This window comes from Tamandua tetradactyla, chromosome 7 (genome assembly GCF_023851605.1).
Source record: "Tamandua tetradactyla isolate mTamTet1 chromosome 7, mTamTet1.pri, whole genome shotgun sequence".
In the NCBI taxonomy this organism is placed as follows: domain Eukaryota; kingdom Metazoa; phylum Chordata; class Mammalia; order Pilosa; family Myrmecophagidae; genus Tamandua; species Tamandua tetradactyla.
In genome coordinates this window covers 133,401,180-133,419,903 of record NC_135333.1, presented here as the reverse complement: position 1 = coordinate 133,419,903, position 18,724 = coordinate 133,401,180, and the positions used below count along the sequence as shown (strand labels likewise).

Genomic DNA, 18,724 nt, shown 5'->3' with positions numbered 1-18,724 from the left:
ACCCAGCCCTCACACCTCGGGAATTTGGGAGCTGGCCGGCTGCGATCGCGAGCCCTGCCAAATGAGTTCAGCCATTTCCACTTCATAAAGTTCTTGGTGCAAAAATGAATGGCAAACCCAGACGTGAATGTGATTTCTGAAAGAAGAGTATTGAAGAGATGGTTCTACTTTTTCAAATTTCGATTCTGGTGGTCAGGAGTGGGGAATTATGCAGAAAAGTCCCTGGATAGTAACAAAGATCCCTGTCAGATTCCAGAAACTACCATGTCCAGCGGAACAAGGGAGTGCCGTGTCCTTGAACATTTCTCAGAAGAGAGCTGAAGGCTGGGCCTAAGTGAACCCTCGAGTTCTAAATTCGGTTGCCAGGAGCGAGTGGGAGAATGAGAGGGATAGTAAAAGGGAAGAGTCAGATATTTGTGTCCTGATATTTGTCCCCTGAGTGACAGAACTTCACAGCATACATTAGACAGGCAGCTCAGGAAAGAGACAAACTGATTACGTGTCTCATTTGCTGTCACTATCCTCATGGCATCACATATGTCACTGTGGTTTTCTGGATTACTCTTGACCCTGAATACCCTGAGTCTATTTCCCCTGATGAGTCCGTTCGATTTTTTCTTGGCACTGGGTTTATTTCCTTACTTCTTTCTGCATCACTTCTTAGATCTTTGCTGGTGTTTGTGGTGCCTCCCAAGCTCCCAGTTCTATGGAAGCTTTTTCTAGATTACAGTGTCTTCTGGTCTTTCTCTCTCTTGATCACTCAAAATGATTTCAAACTACTGGGCATTGCTGCTTCTATATGTGTGTGCGCGCGCGCATACACACACGCACACGCACACACACACACACACACACACATCTCCCAGCTTTCCACCCCTTGATCTTTTTCACTGTGTGCAGGGTAAAGTGAAGTCATCACAATTGTTCTTTCAAGCTTAAAGAATTTGATAAATGAAGTTGTGTGGGGTCCTGGCAAGCAATACTCTTGAGCAAAGTACAGTGACCATCTGTGGACCAGTCTTTTTATCCCTTTATTATAGACACATATTCTCATTCAAATTGCTTTGCAAAACTTTTTTTTGTATCTTTCTTTTTATATTTCAGCTTTATACAATTATTACCAAATCTTCCCAACTGACAGTGAGATAGAGTAATTTGAAAGGACTGCACAACTTAAGTAAGTCTTTTGAAGATTTGCACCATAACTGCATTTTTCCAATTTCCTGGCATCCGCTTTATTCTCCTGGACTCTTCAAAAGTAATTGCAAGTGGATGAATGCATATAATAACTTATTCCATCAATATGCTGGGACCATTCTTTTCACTTTCTGATTTCAAACATTTTAACTTTTAAAATGTATTTAGCATCTATCCACTTTTCCTTAAGGAGGAAATAGTGCATGTTTGCAAAGATTTCATGATCTAATTAAGGACATGAAATAAGTACAGAGACATATGTTGTAACTAACTATAGAGGATAATGACTGTAGAAAAGAATAAAATTAGTAAATGAATTAAATGTCCTTATGATTACAAGTACACAATCTTTGTCCATTTCAACAGCTTGGAAAGCAAAATAAACTCATGAATTTTAAAATTTTTCAATGAAATGTCTTTTCTTGAAATCAAGAGAAAAACTTTTTCTCTCCTCCTGGAATCCTTTCCCCTACAGCCATAAGTACAAGAACTGAGGGTCAGTTCTGATCCTAATTGTGCCCGGTGAAATCTGATTTAATCTGCAGAGGAGATTTCAGCTCTGTTCTATCAGAAGGCACCTTACCAGCTGGTGGCATCACACTTACTGCAGACTTTGAGTAGTGAGTGTTTAAGGCATCCATTGGCATCACTGATGGATATGGAGTTGGGATGGGCTATTTTGAAGTGGCAGCTCTGCCACAACCTCTAAAAGTTTTAGGGGGTTGGGAGCTCCATTTTCCTTGAGCTGCTTTGATAAGCCAGAAATTGTTTCCCTCTACCACCAGAACTTTTTCCTTGTTTTGACTGTAATTCCACTGAATTAACAATGGAATCCACACTAAACTAATTTGGGGGAGAAGTGATGTATTTTCAATGTTGAGTTTTCCCATCAAGAAGAACTTGGTATGATTCTCTATTCAGGGTCTCTATCATATACTTTGGTAAAGTATTAAAATTTGCATCATATAGGTAGGTTTTGTCCATTTATTGTTAGTTTTATTTCTACGTGCTTTATAGTTTTTTTGTAGCTGCTGTGAGTCTTTGTTTCCTTTACATTTTCTAATTGGGTACTCTTATACACTAAATATCTTATATCTAATTACTTTGGTGAACTACTTTGAATAGTTTTTCATGTGAGTTTCTTGGATTTTCTAGATAGATAGCACTGCCTCTGTTTCCAGTCTTTATACATTTCTTTTTCCTATCTTACTGCAATGGCTAGTTCCCTCTCCACAATTTGCATGATAGCAGTAATAGCTGGTGTCATTATCTTATTTCTGTATTTAAGGGTCTGCTTCAGTATTTCATCAGTAAATACAGTATTTGCTATAGTTTTATGGTAGGTATTCCTTATGAAGTTTTTAAAAAGAGGATTTTTATTCCAAATTTGCTAAGATTTGTTATCAGGAAAGATGTTGAATTTTATCAAATGCAAAATCTCATGAAACACAGGGTTTTCATAACAACAGTTGATAATTCAGAATAAAATTCAGGAACTACAGTTTTTATGGTTTTTAAAACCTTTCCAAAATTATTAGCATCTATAAATAAATATCCACCTTATGAAAAATGTGTCTTTTTAAAATTATAGTGGGGCATAATATATAAAGAATGTGAATCATTGCTGTAGTTGAGGTACATGCTAGAATAATAAGAAATGTATTTGAAATTGCGAGTACAAAAACCCAAATTATGGGTGCCATTCCATGTTCTGATGAAAGGAAGAAAACCTCAAGGTCCACCTTTACAAATCCAATCAATTTTCTTCATTGTGAGTCTTAAAGTACTTTCCCCTTCACAATGTACCTTGTCTCCTTCAAATTTCTAATTCCCCAGCCCTAGCCATAAAAAAAAATAAAGGACTAGTTAGAAAGAAAATTTTAGTTCTCCTCCATACCCAGGAATCATTCCTCACTTAAAACAAACAGTTGGTAAAAATCCAGACCCAACAGGGATGGAACACTCAACAGCTTTGCCTTTCATGTGGAGAAGAGGGAAATAGGCTGTTATAGAATGGGGACCAATATTAGCCGATGTCTGGAAATGTCAAAACGATTAACATGAAATACTAAACTCATGTGAAACCAGTGCTCTGATGGTGTAACTCCTGCATGCTCTCTGTTCCATACTGCACACCAGGATTAAGAAAACAGTCCTTGAGTGTTTCACAATAGTGCCCTCTTCACAGCTGACCTCATGTGCTTTCCAAAGTCCTTAATTCTGCCACTTTCAGCATCCCTGTCTCTGTGGATTTATTATGTGTTGCCAATATTATTACTTTCCCTGCTTCTACCCCTTCCACCCCAAATATTTCAGGCATTGTAAGTAACACATTTCCACATGAAAGTGCTGAAAAGTCAAAAAGCGGGCTTTCTCAGCCAGAGAAGCTGTAGGCAAAGGGGCTCCCCCTTGCCTTTTAAGCTGGCACCCAGGAGGCTTTGCACACTATCGAGAAAACTGGAATGGACGGCACAAGGATCTCCCAAGAGAGGGCAAGTTCCCTTCAGGGAGAAGGCTGACCCCTCTTTCTCAGACTTCCACCTCTGCCATCACAGGAGCACACTTGATTCCTTTAGCGAGCAACTGAATGTGCTTACCTCTGACCCTGTGGGATACGTGGGAGCATGGAAAAAGTTTCAGTCACAAACGCTACTCAACAGAACTTGTCCATTTAAGAACCAGCCAGTCATTCTAGGTCATCTTGACCTTTGTGAGAAGTAAAACACTGACTGATTATGGCATGGCTATTCTTGGCAAAGTTCCTCTGACCCTCTGGTAAAGAACTGCTACTACCACTCTTGGGTGTCTCTGATTATATAAATATGGGGTTCCTGTGTGCCCTCTAGGTATAAAAAGAACTTCACATTTATGTAATCAGATTATATTCCTCTCTTGCTGGTGATGCAATGGAAAAGTAGGTCAACTAATGACTGCTAGGATAATACTCAGTTCAGGCCTGTTGGATAACCTCAGCCAGAAACTTTCACAATCCCTGCATCAGGTTGTGACCCTCATAGTGGAAACCATAGATCCCCAACCAGATCACTCCCAGCTCCTCCAGGACCAGGGCACTCAATCCCCCAGATGCTAGGAGTATTGTCTACTGACAACTCCCAACAGAATCCTTCTCTAGGCATTGTGCTCTGCTGAAGGGGGCTGCTTCACCCAAGATTACAGTCCCTCCTTGAGGCAGCCCATATCCAATGCCTGGTCAATGGGATGGGTATGGAGGCTGGGACACTTTGCGTCTATTGGGATAAGTTTGAGGGGCCAACCAAGCTCCAGGACTTACCATGGGATCGATGGAAGCCCCTATTAAATAAGACAATGCAATCTCACTTTTCCCTCTGGTGCATTCTGCTCCTCTCATCTCCTCACAAGCGTTGATCCTGAGAGCATACCAGAGAGTTCACCTGCATGCAAATCTCCATCTCAGAATCTGGGTTTGGGGGAGCTAAACCTAAGCTCCTTCCTTTCCCTATTGTTTGCTTTCTAATTTTTTGTCTGCTTATTCCCTCTTAATATGAACAGATGTCTCTGTGCATGTACATATTGTATATGTTTATATTGCAAGTGCGAATAGATTCCTTTCACATTTAGTCTATATCTAGTCCAGTCAGGGCCTTTCTATTTCCAATGACAAAATCTGACCCAAGATGGCTTTGCAAAAGGGATTTTATTGGCTAGCAGAATGAGAAAGTTCAAGAGGTAGCCTAATCCTAGGAATAGCTTGATCAGGGATTCAATGACATCACCAGGTCCTATTTTATTTTTATGACCCTGTCTCTTAGCCCTGACACTGCTGCATTGGTTCCATTTTCAGAGAGGCTGTATCAGTCAGCTATCACTTTGACAATGCCACCTAACCAACAACTACAAAATATCAGAGGCATTCATCCACCCGCATTTCTTTTCTACACGTCTGCTAGTTAGCAATGCCAATCTGGCTTATTCATTCACATTTAAATGCACTGGGGGGTCAGCTATTAAACAAGCACGCTGTGAAAGGCTCTGTTTCACGCTGGGATCTGGCTCAGCTTGGCTCCTCACTGCAGATTGGACCCTTATCTTCTCTAGGAAAATGCATTCTGAGATTAAGCTGAGGGAGCAGCAGCTACCCTGGGAAACTCTTCTCATGATGACAGTGGAAGCACAAAGAGCAAATCCAACAGCAAAAGCATATTTCAAGCTGCAGTTTGTGTTTCATCTGCTAATATCTCTTTGACCAAAGTAAATCACATGGCTGAGCCCAAATTTAAGGGCTGCCCTCCGTAAGACAAGTTACGTGACCAAGCCCAGCATCATGGAGTGAACGACTACACGCCTCTCGTGGAAGTGTGTCGGGGAAGGAGGGTAAATGTTTGAACGAAATCAAACCTGACATGCATTTCTTCCCCCGTCACAGTCCCAACATTATCTTCAGTATTTACTTCTCAAGTTCAGGTCCTAGAAAGTGCCTACCTCAAGGCCCAGCAAAAGTCTCATTCTTCTGCATCTGTCTCATTATATCATTAGATTGCTGCCCATCTTTGAACCAGCTATTGTGACAAGCAGGCTCATATGTGCTGACTGGAACTGGGGAGGTGGGTCACCTTGTGCAAATTGCATGGATTAAATGGGGGCAGAGTTAATTCTACAGAGAGAAATTGGGACACAGTTAAGAGAACGAGAGTAAAAGGATTCTGGGTGGCAAGAAACCCGGGAGGCCCTTCTGCCCCCACTCCACCCCCAACTCTCTGTTCTCCTTCTGCTCTTTGCATTCATTTCACCCCCTGTTCCCTTGCTTGGTTCTATGCATGGGAGTCTTGCTTTACACTCCGGAGGGCTGGGCTCAGTCCCCTCATGCTTGTCTCTCAACCCTCTACACATGCTCTCAAAACCGCATTCTTAGACTTCTTTCCCCAGAAGATCAGTCACAAGACATCTATTTCTTGTTGGGTGTCTGCTCTGGCTGCTGGCTCCAGCATCACGCTTTCCTTTCCGGGGTCATGTGGACCCCTTATTCAGCCAGGCCCTGCAACCTCCCAGGCCACACACTGGCTGCCCTGAAGTCCAAGTCTGTTCAACCCCATGGATCCCCCATGGCTGCCTGAAGGCCTCTTTCGGGTCTGTTCTACAGGACAGAGATTTATTTCCCTGACATTTTAGGGCAGGAAAAGACTTGCTTTCTGGAGGTGTGCCAAGAAAGAGGCGATCCACCCAGGAAACAAACAAGACCCTTTTCTCTATAGTCTTTCCTGCTTCCCCATTCAAGCCCTCCCTGCTGCTCCCCCTGAGAGGAAGGAAAGCTGCCAGGATCAAAGCACTGTCTTGGTGATGAACTGCTGCTGTTGGGACCGACAGGCAGGGGAAGGACTGTCAGCACTTTAACTCCTTGTTGCCCACTCTGTGCTGGTTGCATTCACAAGACTCCTTGAGCCACGTTTCAGTAAGTAAAACATCTTTTTATGAGCAAAAGGCTATGCCAACTGAAAAGTTTGAAATTCTGATGATAGACACAAAAAGCAACAAAATCTGCCTTGGAGTATTTCTTGATCTCCTTAATTGCCTCCTAATAGATAATCTAACAAATTTGTCCCAGGAGAATGAAAAGACTAAGAAGTCAGGCTTTGGAGACAGACTGGTTGTATTCATTCTCTATTCCACCATACCTAGCCAGGCGACCTTGAACAAGCTCCTTAGCCTCTGTGCACCTTCCTTTCCTAATCTCTAAAATGGAGGTAAGAATTATAGTACTCTCATGGCAGTATTGGAAGAAATAAATGAGATAATGCATATGATGGACTTAACGTTTATTAATGTTCACTGTGGCAATGATTATTACTATTTTTATTATTCCAAAGGAGAGGGGGAAATACCCAGGCTTGCTGGAAACCAGGAGCTTTAAAATTTACTTGATACACTCTGCATAATCACAAATCACACAGGCACAGAGTCTATGGGTTTTTGAGTTCTGCCAAACAAGCACATGACCAAATCTTTACCACAACTCCCAAGACAACAAGATGTACCCATTTCCCAAAGGAGAAAGAATTAGGGGGCAATCTTGGGTGCGGAACTGGGAGAAAGACTACCATATGTCAGTTTCAGACCTTTCATTCAATAAATATCATTTAAGGGCAGTGGCTCCATGATACAACAGTGAACAGAGGGCTTTAGAAACCTAAAGAGACAAAGACGAACATTGCTAAGTATGGTCAGGGCTACAAAGATATAAATAAAACACCATGTAACAGTTTCCCAACTCTGTACTTGCTTAACTCTACACTTGCTTATGGATAGTTCAAATTTTTTATTGCGCAAACCATCTTAGGTTACTTCTTAAGGTAGCAGTTAAGTAGTAGGGAAAGCACCTAGTGCTTTTGCAATTCTAGATTATTCCTTTGAATTATAAATAAATTCAGGCTTGAGTGTTAGTTGTTCGGCCCTGGAAAATTCCAAGACAGATTATTTCTTGTCAAATACATTTTTATCAATTTACTTTTGCGGGGTTACAGCCATGAAGCCTTTCTAATACCCACCACCCAGACCTGCATCTGACACAGCTGTGAATCATAACACCCACACTAAGCAGGGCTACGGTGAAAAATGTATCACTTGTGGTTTATTTTCCTAAAGTCAAATTAAGGGGAGAACGGATGGTTTCGAAAAACAAACTGTCAAATTTATACAGTGGGGGAAAAAAAATCTTGGTTTTAATTATAATCTAGAGTGTCTATTTTGGCACCATCTCCCCCAACAGAGAGTAATTTGTGGAGAAATGAGGTCAGTAAGACAGCAGCAGATGAGGGATGGCCTGTCTGTGCGCCATGTAGGAAACTCATTTCCTCTCCACTTGCTGAACAAGCCAAGTAGGTGAAGGGCAAATTACCGAGAGAAGACCCTTATCTAAAAATCCAGTAGAAAGGACCATAATAGTATTTCCAGAGTCTTTCTTTACCCTTAAGATATTTGTATTAAAAATGGACTTCTATTATTTCTGGGCTTAAAAAAGTGTCATTTGGAACAACATTCTTTGTTGACTGTGTGGAGACCATGAGACAACTGTACTTTAAGACCATCCGAATCCCTTTTGCACAAGTGAGTTTTGAAATGTTAGAAAATGAAAGGGGTTGATCTATTTTAAAAATCCTGGCAGATAAAAAGACGAAAGAAGAATAAATAAAAAAAGAAAAGACAAAAAAGGAAAAAACTCTAACAGAAAGGCAAATGCAAAAAATGACTTTGATGCTTCTGATTTGAGCAAAACAGGAATTGATAAAGAGAGAAGAGGCAGTTGAAAAGAGCAAATGACGTGCCAGACGGCCATTAAGAGAAGTCTCTCCTAACTATGAAGAAGAAAAGGAGGGCCACGGTGGCTCAGCAGGTAAGAGTGCTTGCCTGCCATGCCCGAGGACCTGGGTTCGATTCCCGGTGCCTGCCCATGTTAATTAAAAAAAAAAAAAAAAAAAAGAGAGAAGCCGATATAAAAGAGAAATGGATGTGATGAAAAAACATTACAAAATTTGCCCAGTTGCTACTAAGGAGGGCTCTTACAAATAAAAGACCTATGGTTTAAAGAGAGAGATGAGTACTGATTTACAGTGCAAGGAGAATTGAACCAACGATGATTTCATGCCTGCCAGAGAGCCAGTCAATGCTGCAGTGGCGAGAGACAAGACAGTTGAATGAGACCAAAAGTTCTTAATTAACTGAAAGGACCATACATGAAAGAAAGTGTGGCCAGACCTGCCCCTTACTTTGCAGGACTTGAAGCAAAAGAACAAATGGAGGCCTTTATACCATTTGTGTAAATATTTAAATTTTAGTCAAGCTCACAGACTCTAAAATAAAATATTTTCTATCTTCTTGCTTTGACAACTATTCCTTCATAGCATATATGGCTTTTTTGTGATTGAAAGCAAAATAGCAAGAGACTAAATTTAATTGCTATTGCTCAGGTCTGGATATTCCAGTGATGATTAGATGAGAAATAAAAAGGAAACATGCATAAATTATAAATTAATCATTCTTACCTTCATTTACATAAAAGTTGTGTTCAATTGAGAGTAATGATATGGAAGATAAAACAAATGAAACTATGTTCAACATATACAAAATTTGCATACATTTTCACAAAATGTAAACTATGGCATTTTAAAATAAAATAAATAAAGTATCTTTCATTTATGTATTCAAAGAAGTTATTTTCCACCTAAAATATTCAAAATCTCTTAAAATTAAAAAGAAAAATGCAAATTATAAACAATAGCTATTAGACTTTAAGTCATACTTATTTAAATAAAGCTGAATTTTTATTAAATTTTTTGAATTTTTAAATTAAATCTCATTTAACAATTTTCTAAAAAAAAAAAAAATATTTCCACTTCTAGCCAATCCTGTGTCCATTGACTGCCAATGTAAAGAATTGTTTTCTTGCTTCATGCATTTTAAGACTAGACCTGCATGTACAAAATAACAATAATATGAGGTTGTTTAAGGATACAAAAATTCTTTAGTGACCCTGTGTAATTACTGTGAATACATAACAGTTTGTAATGAGCTTTGGAACTATCTTTGGAAATGCAAAAAGAAGCAAGGAAATGGACCCTCAGGACTAAGAAAATGATTTATCTTTTAATGCAAAACCTACAACACTCACGCAAAGAAGGAAGAATTTGACAAGTTAGTAAAACTTGTGTTTTGTCTTACATGGGTATTTCTGCTGCCCCGAACCTTCCCTCACTTAGACGCAATGCCATCTTCAACCTCAGCAGTGGAAGAGACCACAGACCTTCACAGCATTTCAACCATCACAACATAGAGAAAAAGATAGAGATAATCATTTCCCTGGTCCCTGAGGACAGAATTAATTTTGGGTGATAGGTTGTATTGTGCTGGGGCTCAGCATCCAATTCCAAAAGACCCCAGGGCACAGCTATTTGTGATGTGTGACGACTTCTCCAGCCTGTTGCAGAACCACATTGTCCAAGTGTAAGGAAGGCAGTGGTTGTGGTTCATCCTCAAGGCAAAACAAATGAGATTTAGGTTAGATTGTAAAATTGTAATAAATAGTGCAAAAAGAATATGCTGTGTCTCTTCTTTTGTAGTGCCTCTGCTTTTTCATCTGTAAACTGAGGCAGGTAGATTATATAATTGCTGCCTTAACATTATATAACTCTCAAGTTTCTATCTACTTTCTCAGCTAGAAGGAGGCTTTGGTATACTGGAAAAGGCTCTGGAGTAGGTGAGTCCTGGTTAGTTCTGTGATCTTGGAAAAATTACTAACTCTAGCTGGACCTTAGATTCTTCATCTGAAAAGTGGAGACAATAAGAACTGCCTTATAGGATGGTGTTTAAAATTCATGAATCAATGCATATTAAGCACCTACCGCAATACCGTATGTATGAGAAAGGAATATTACTTAAAGTTATTTGAAAGAGAGAGAGAGAATGTGTGTGTGTGTGTGTGTGTGTGTGTGTGTGTGTGTGTGTGTGTGCATTTACTGGAACAGTTTAGACTGTGTATCATGGGATCTGGGGTGGGAGTGATGGGGGGTGGGTTGGAAATCATGGAGCCAGATAAGAAATTGCTAATTTCTAAATTGCGTTTGGTAATTGGAGATAGCTAATTTCTCTAGATTTATTTTTTTTAAGGGTGGACATCCATTTTTTAAAAACAAACTTTTTATTGAAGTGCAATATACACACAAAAGAGAAGTAAATATCCTAAGTGTCCACCTTAAAATTTTTTCACACACACTCATGCAACCACCATCCAATCAAGAAATAAAACATTGCTAGCACCCATATGAGCTCCCTTTGTGACACCTCCACCTAGTCACTAAATACCACCCTACTTTCCTGCCAGAGGGAACTCTAGTCTGACTTCTAGCTCAAAGATTACTTGGCCTGTTTTTGAACTTTAAATAAATGGAACCACATAGTATACACTCTTTTATGTCTGGCTTCTTTCTCTGAATGTCATGTTTATGAGATTAATCCCTGTTTTATTTACAGTTGCAGTGTTTTTCATTCTCAGCACCATATAGTATTCCATTATATGAATATGCCTTGATTTATTTGCTCAATCCACTCTGGCTGCTAGCAGCATTCCAGTGCATGTCTTTTAGTGCATATTTCTGATGGGTGTATACCTAAGGGTGCAATCACTGGGTCGCAGGGTACACATGTGTTCAGATACTGCCAACCCCTTTTACAAAGTGGTTTAGTAGATACTACCAAACACTTTTCCAAAATGCTTATACAAATTTAGATTCCCATCAGTAACATAAGAAAGCTCCAACATCTGATTCTAAGATACTTACTGGGGAAACAATCATACACCTTGGTGACATGTGATTTTGGGTTTTGGTGAAGAATTATAACCAACTTCTCTTTTCATTCTCAACTTTGGCACTCTATGCAGTAGAATGACACACAAAGCTCTTTCTACCAAATTTCTCACACCCCCTGGTGCACTATCTCCCAGTGAGTGCATATGATGGGTCGTTCTCAACTTTTCTAAAATTGAAAGTCCTTTTTGCTGTCCTGTGTAAGCTGATGGTCCAAACTGACAATTATGAATAGAACACACACAGAGTGAAAATGACCTTGCACAAAGGAAGTGTCAAGAAATATTTATTGAATAAATGAAAGCACTTAAAGGAAGATTTCACATCCAATGCAATCAACTTTATGAATGGAAGGTGTGTATTTGGTCTGAAGTCTCCCTGTCTGCCCTTCCTCATATATAATTTCCTTCTTCACGTACGGTGCCATGCACTTTGCCATTCCTGTAGTCCCTACTGGGCTCAGGCATGACCTCCAAATCTGCTTCTTGTTGGTATGTGGGAAAGTCTGAAACAAACTAGCCATCCCTCCCCCAACCTTATTCTAGCTTCCTGGAGAACTGGCGACGCCACAGCACTAACCTGACACTGTCTAATTGTCTCTGAGCAGGAAAGTCTGAATGGCCCTATTTGAATCTCTCACTTTCATGTAGCACTGGGAAAAGCAGGCCGTTTGCACATGACGGATAGAGTGCAAGATTTGCTGTGGAAGTTGTTTATATTGCCTGAGGCAGATCAAATGACTTGAAGGATTAACATATCAGAATAAAAAGACTCAGATGCATGAGGAAAAGCCAGAAAACCCCACTCTGTCATTTTCCGACAGATTCAACTTGGCAAAAATGTTATTAGGGATATAGTTCCTGCTCTGATATAAGAGATTTTGTTTGGAAGTAAAATGTAAAAAAAGGCGATAGTTGCATGAAACCATTAGTCCCTGGATCCAGTTCTCATCCTCTGTCCACACCTGCAGAGATCTCTATGCCAGGGAAGCTTTAGAGACAGAGCCTGTACTCATAGGACTGAACTTCTCCTGGCCCATCTTTTTTCTTCTTACATTCTCAAGAGGAAGATACTAAGTGCTAGCATTAGGCCATGCTTAAAAAGAGAGGCCCATTCATTTCCAAGCCATGTACACTCTACAGAAAGATAACTGCTAGAAGAAGATGAGCAGCACCGAGATGGATCATTTCTGGGGAGCCGTATTTCCCTAACACAGTGTGCTTGTCTTCTACACCACAGGAGTCAGTCCCAAGGCTAGTATTTATGTTCACTTTCAAATCCCTGTGTCATATTACAAGTAGCGTTACATTCCTACTGCTGCTTTTTTGGGGTAGGGGTTCTAGTATTTTTCCAGGACTGTTTATTTTCAATTTCAAGTTGTTATTGCTATTTCTTCTTGGTAGTTAAAAGTCCAGTTGGAAGGATTTTCCACAAGGTTATGAATTCCGAGAAACCCTGACTATTCAGCATTCATGATTACTTACATGGGCAAATTTTGGAAAATTGCATTGCCTTTGAATGCCTTCCTATGAATGAGCGCAAATGTTGGAATATTATTACACTGGATTTCAGAACAAACCTTGGGATGTCTTCTCAATAACAGCAGTTATGAAAGGATTATTTGGCACAAAAACCTGTGTTTAGGATGGACAAGGCTTCCTGAAAAATGTACATCTCTATGGCTGACATTTTTGTTGTTTTAAATTAGGGGGGTTTTTTTCCACCACCAGTTTGAAATATTTCACTATAAAATTCTTCCTATCCTACCTCAAACAAAATTGGCAATTTTTTTAGAGCTCAAATAAAGTCACGTCCACGACGATACTCTTATGAATAGGAAGCCCAAGTTTTCCATGCTTGGGTAAATATAATGATTCCTATATGTTTTCTCAATTCTTAGCCTAATGATCCAAGGAGCAAAAATAAAACACACTCTTTTTTTTTTTAAAGGTGGACTTCATGTCTAAAGTAAATTAAGATTTTTTTTTCTTTTCAGTTCCTCAGCAGATCTGTGAGAGCTTTTAAAGGTGGACTTCATGTCTAAAGTAAATTAAGATTTTTTTTTCTTTTCAGTTCCTCAACAGATCTGTGAGAGCTTCTGCACTTAGGGATATTCAAATAAGACAACTCAATGGATCCAAAGTTTGTGTGTCAGGAAAAGCATCGACATGAACAGGCAAAACCAAATTCAAGAATGAGACAAAGATCAAATGACATAAAATCTGGAGAGAGAGAAAAGACCTTATAGAAGGCGTCAAAATCCATGCAAGGCAAGCTTGAAAACTTTTATTCACAGGTCTGTTGGGGATAAGAAAAACAACAAAAGTCAAGGTTGAGAAAACAGTTATTGTAGAATACGTTTGTTCCAGCTTCTGAATCCATGGATCATGTAATGATGTCCATTGTTGATCACCAATCTGAATGTTATAATATTTTCTAATCCAAAACATCCCCTCTTATTTAACCAGCTATCCACCTCTCCCTGGATAGGATCCCAAAGCTGAAGAGGGGACTATTTGAGGATATGAACTACTTAGAGGCTATAAAAAGTCTTTCAAGCTATGTGAGCAATCAATTTTGAGGGACTTGCCAGTTAAAGCAGGATTTTAAAGATGACAGAGTAAAGCACTTTCCACTGCTTTCTATTCTCAAAAATTACCCTAAAACAAAAAGAAAAACAAGAAATAGAAAAACATAGATTCTATCTTTGATAAAACTAGAAGACAAATGCAAACACAAACTGCGATATATGACGACTGGAAGTAGATAAAGGTTAAAAGACATTGCAGAATGTAAGAAAGTCAAACCTGAGAGTACTCTAAAGGAGATACTGAGAAAATGAGCCTGAAAGAAAAGACAGAGGATTGGAAGTTCCAGATACCTCAAGAGGGATTTCACTCACTTTGCTAGAGACTGGTTAAAAGGCCCAATATGGGGAGACTTCTACTTCTAGCAGTATGGTACACCTGATACTTTAAAGTGCCCTCTTGCTTAATACAATTAGAGCCTAGATGGCTACAACAAACATAATCGTAATTTCAGGGTCACTGAAAGGTAAAAGAAATCTCTATTTTTCCTCCTGCACCCCCACCTATGGGAGAAAAAAAGAGCTAGCTGAAACCTGCATACAAAGACACAATGGTGAGTAAACTCCAGTAAGCAAACTACCAAAGGGTCGTGGGTGTGAATGTGTCAATACTTGAATTGGAATTGGGAAACTAATCATGGCACCAAGGTAAAGTGGGATTGGTGAACATGAGGCTCCCAATTAATCCTGAGCTATGAAAGTGCACATGGCTCCATCCTAGCACATGCAAATCCTCTCTGGAGGAAAGCACCCCAGAATTCCAAAACATTAAGTTCTACAAAATATGAGCTCACGAAACTACCAAGCACAAAAGGAAAAGAGCAGCTTTAAATGAGAGTAGTGAGCTGAAACAACAAACTCAGATTTAGACCCCAAGAACATTGCATTTTGGAATTAGCAGATAGAGAATATAAAATAACCAAGGATAAAAAATTTAAAAGACTGATTTTTTTAAAAAGAAGAAAATATCAAGATACTAGCAAAAATGATTAGGCACAATTGAAAACTGACAGAAGAACTCTTAGAAGTGAAATAGATAATCACTGACATCTAAACTAAATAAGTGAGTTAAACAGCAGATTAGACTCAACAAGGGAAAGAATTAGTGAACTGGAAGATAGATCTAAATAAATTACACAGAATGTAGCACAAAGAAACTCAAAAAATATAAATGGGTGACTAAGAAACATGGAAAATATCATCAAAAGGAGTTACATATGTGTAATTGGATTGCAAGAAAGAAAGAATGAAGAAAATGGAGAGGAGGCAACATTTAAAGAGATAAAGATTGAGGATTTTCCAGAATTGATGGAAAACATGAATCCACAAATAAAAGAAACATACCATATACCAAGTAGGATTTTTAAAATATAGTGGAATTTAAGAATTCTAAGGAAAAAAGAGACAATACAAAAAGCTCCCAAAAAGAAGAGAGTTGACCTATAATACAACAAGAATTAGGACAGCCAGAGAGAGTAAATCAATGTTCAAAGTGGTGAGAGAAAATAACTGTCAAGTTAAAATTGTATATCAAGAAAAACTACTTTTAAGAATAAGAGTAAATTTAAAAATACACAAAAAAGAATAAGAGTAAATAAAAATTATTTCAGACAAACCATAACAATAGAACAGAGGTGATACCACCAAAAGATGATAGCCAAAGAATTTCTAAAGGATGAACTTTAAAAACAAGAAAAATGACCTCAGAAGAAAGGTTGGAGAAGTAAGAGTGAATTGTGAGCAAAGAAATTAGTAACCATGTAGGCCAACTGACATTATCTCTACGTAAAATTGGTTTAAAATAATTATTATCATTTTGTGAGATGAAAAATGTGACAACTAAAATTCTATAACAACGTCTAAATTGGGAGGAAGGTAATCAATGTTAAAATATACTTGTGTTATTCAGATATTGAAAAACCTTAGATATTGTTAATAAATATTGCAAATTTTAAGGATAACATTTTTAAAAAGAGAGATTATGACTTCCAAACTAATAGAAAAACAAGGGAACAAACAAAAAAATCAATTTAAAAAGAAAAAAAGGGGCATAGAAAAAGTCAGACAAGTCAAGTGGGATGGTTTAAACAAATTCAAATATATCAATATCCTAATACATGCAAATGAAATAAATTAACCAGTTAAAAGAAATTGTCATGCCTTCTTTTAAAAAAGGTAAATTCCCCTACATATTGTGTAAAAGAAACTCACTAAAATATAAGGTAGTGATATATTTAAAAAAAATACATATACCAGAAAAATGAATATTGGAGTTGCTACATTTTTATCAAGCTAGATGCTAATCAAAATTATTATTAGGGGCAAAGAGAATTGCTATATACTGATAAAAGTTTAATTCACTAGGCAAGAATAATTATTCTAAGCTTGCATCACCAAAACTAGGCTCAAAATATATAAAATGAAAGAAAAAAATTAGCGAGATATTGATAAATCCATGATCATACTAGAAGATTTGACTATCTCTTTCAATTATGATTGGTCAAACAAAATTAGTAACAATATGGAAGAACTGAATGACACAATAACTGTTATATAACAGACATATGCAGAAGACTTAGACATGTTTTTCTAAAGTATACACAGAGCATTTATAAAATTTGACCATATTCTATAGGCTATCAAACATATCTCAGGAAATTTTAAAGAATATTCTTATACAGGCTTATTCTCCAATACAGGTAAATTAAAATAGAAATCAATAATAAAAAATATAAATTAAAAATCATACTCCTCCCCCCTACGTGGGACATGACATCCAGAGGTGAAAGTCTCCCTGGTGACGTGGGAGATGACTCCCAGGGATGAATCCAGGCCTGGCACCATGGGATCAACAATTCCATCCTGACCAAAAGGGGGAAAAGAAGTATAATTAATAAAGTACGAGTGGCAGAGAGAGTTCAAATAGAGTTGCAAGGTTACTCTGGAGGTTGCTCTAATGTAAGTTTCAGGTAGACCTTGCTACCTATCATAACCTGCCAACCCCCAACCAGGACCATTCCAGCCAATTCTAAAGAACACATAGGGCAATGTATAACATTCCACAAGGGTTCCAGACACTAGTGTAACTCTCTAGAAATCTACAACCTCTAGATGGGTCCCTGGTCCAGATAAGTCCTGAAACCTAACCCAGCCTCTCCAGGACATCAGAGAGTTCCATCTCCCTTCCCCATATTAGTGACAGACCCTTCCAATATCAAAAATTTAGAATTGCCATAGCCCAAACAACCCTAAAGAGAGGTATGAAAAGATCAAAGGTGATGGTGGAGTTATACACAGAAGATAGGACTTAACAAATGAATATGAATGCTGAGTCATTAAACTGATATCTCTTTTAGTCTCTAGTATTTTTAGAGCAGCTAGAAGTAAAAACCTAAAATTGTGAAATTGTAACCCATGTCAAAATCTGAAATACATTCTGCAACTAATTGTGGTGCTGTGCTTTGAAATTTATAGCTTTTTTGAATATATGTTATTTTTCACACAAAAAAGAAGAATGTTATGAGAATTAAATGGAATGGTGGATTAAAAAAGGATACTGTTTAATATTTAGAGTTCAAGTAACTCTGATATCTGTATTTATAGATTATTTTTCCTCCTTTGCTTTAATTTTAAATTAGTTTATGAAACATATTGTACAAACAGGCCTTATGATGGTTACTTAGATTTTTTTTTAAATATGCCTTTGGATAAGCTAACTAGAACATCCATTTTAGGTGGTAAAGATTTCCATATGTTAATGGTAAAAATATTTGTATCTTCATATTTTCCTGAAATCAGGAAAATATTCGTAACATGGATTATTACTATAGCAATGCAGATATTTGTAAGAACTTTCTACTTGCTATTTTGAGAACATTCCCAGTTTTGACAGCTGGTCAGATGGTATCTAAGTTAGTGTTAAGAACTTTGCTAGCTGAATATGTAGATTTTTTTCCTTGTTGCCTTAATTTTAAGTTGGTTTATGAAACTTACTGTGCAAACACAGCCTTTACAATAATAATATGGATACTTTATTTAAATATGCCTATGGTAAAGCTAGCTAAGATATCCATTTTTGGTGGTTCCAAGTGTTTTGTTTGTTTTCTTAAACAAAAAAAAAATCAAAGGAAAATAACAGCATCCAGAAAAAAAATCATACTCCTAAATAATAGAATACCATAAAATATAGAATGGTGATAATGAACATATTACATATAAAAACATAAAAATTTGTAGACTCCAAAGAAAGCAGTATTTTGAGAGTTATAGTAAAAAATACTTAAGTAGAAAATAAGAAATAATAAGTTAAGCATCCAACTTAAGAAGTTAGAAAATGAACAAACCCAAATAAGGTAGAATGAGGGTATAAGACAAAATAAGAAAGGAATGTAGTAAATAGAAACAAAGATACAATCCAAAGGATCACCAAAACCAAAACTTGGTTCCTTGAAAAAATAAAATAAAATAGACGTATCTCTAGTTAGTGTAGTTGAGAAAAAAAAAAGACACAATTAAAATGTATTAGAAAGGAAAGGGGGCACTTAAACATAGACTTGGCAGATATTAAAAAGAGTAAGTTAATATTATGAACAACTTTATGCCAATA

The 18,724-nt window shown here is 37.7% G+C and overlaps 1 protein-coding gene across 1 annotated transcript in view; it reads right to left on the bottom strand.

Moving 5' to 3' along the window:
• Positions 1 to 16,284: 16,284 nt before the first annotated feature.
• The window catches only part of MSRB3 (methionine sulfoxide reductase B3), a 259,546-nt gene continuing 257,106 nt past the window's right edge, over positions 16,285 to 18,724 (bottom strand). The window contains exon 6 of the mRNA XM_077111321.1: positions 16,285 to 16,980. Within this exon, the coding sequence (XP_076967436.1) occupies positions 16,855 to 16,980 (126 nt within the window). The 3' untranslated portion in view covers positions 16,285 to 16,854. The remainder of the gene's footprint in view (positions 16,981 to 18,724) is intronic.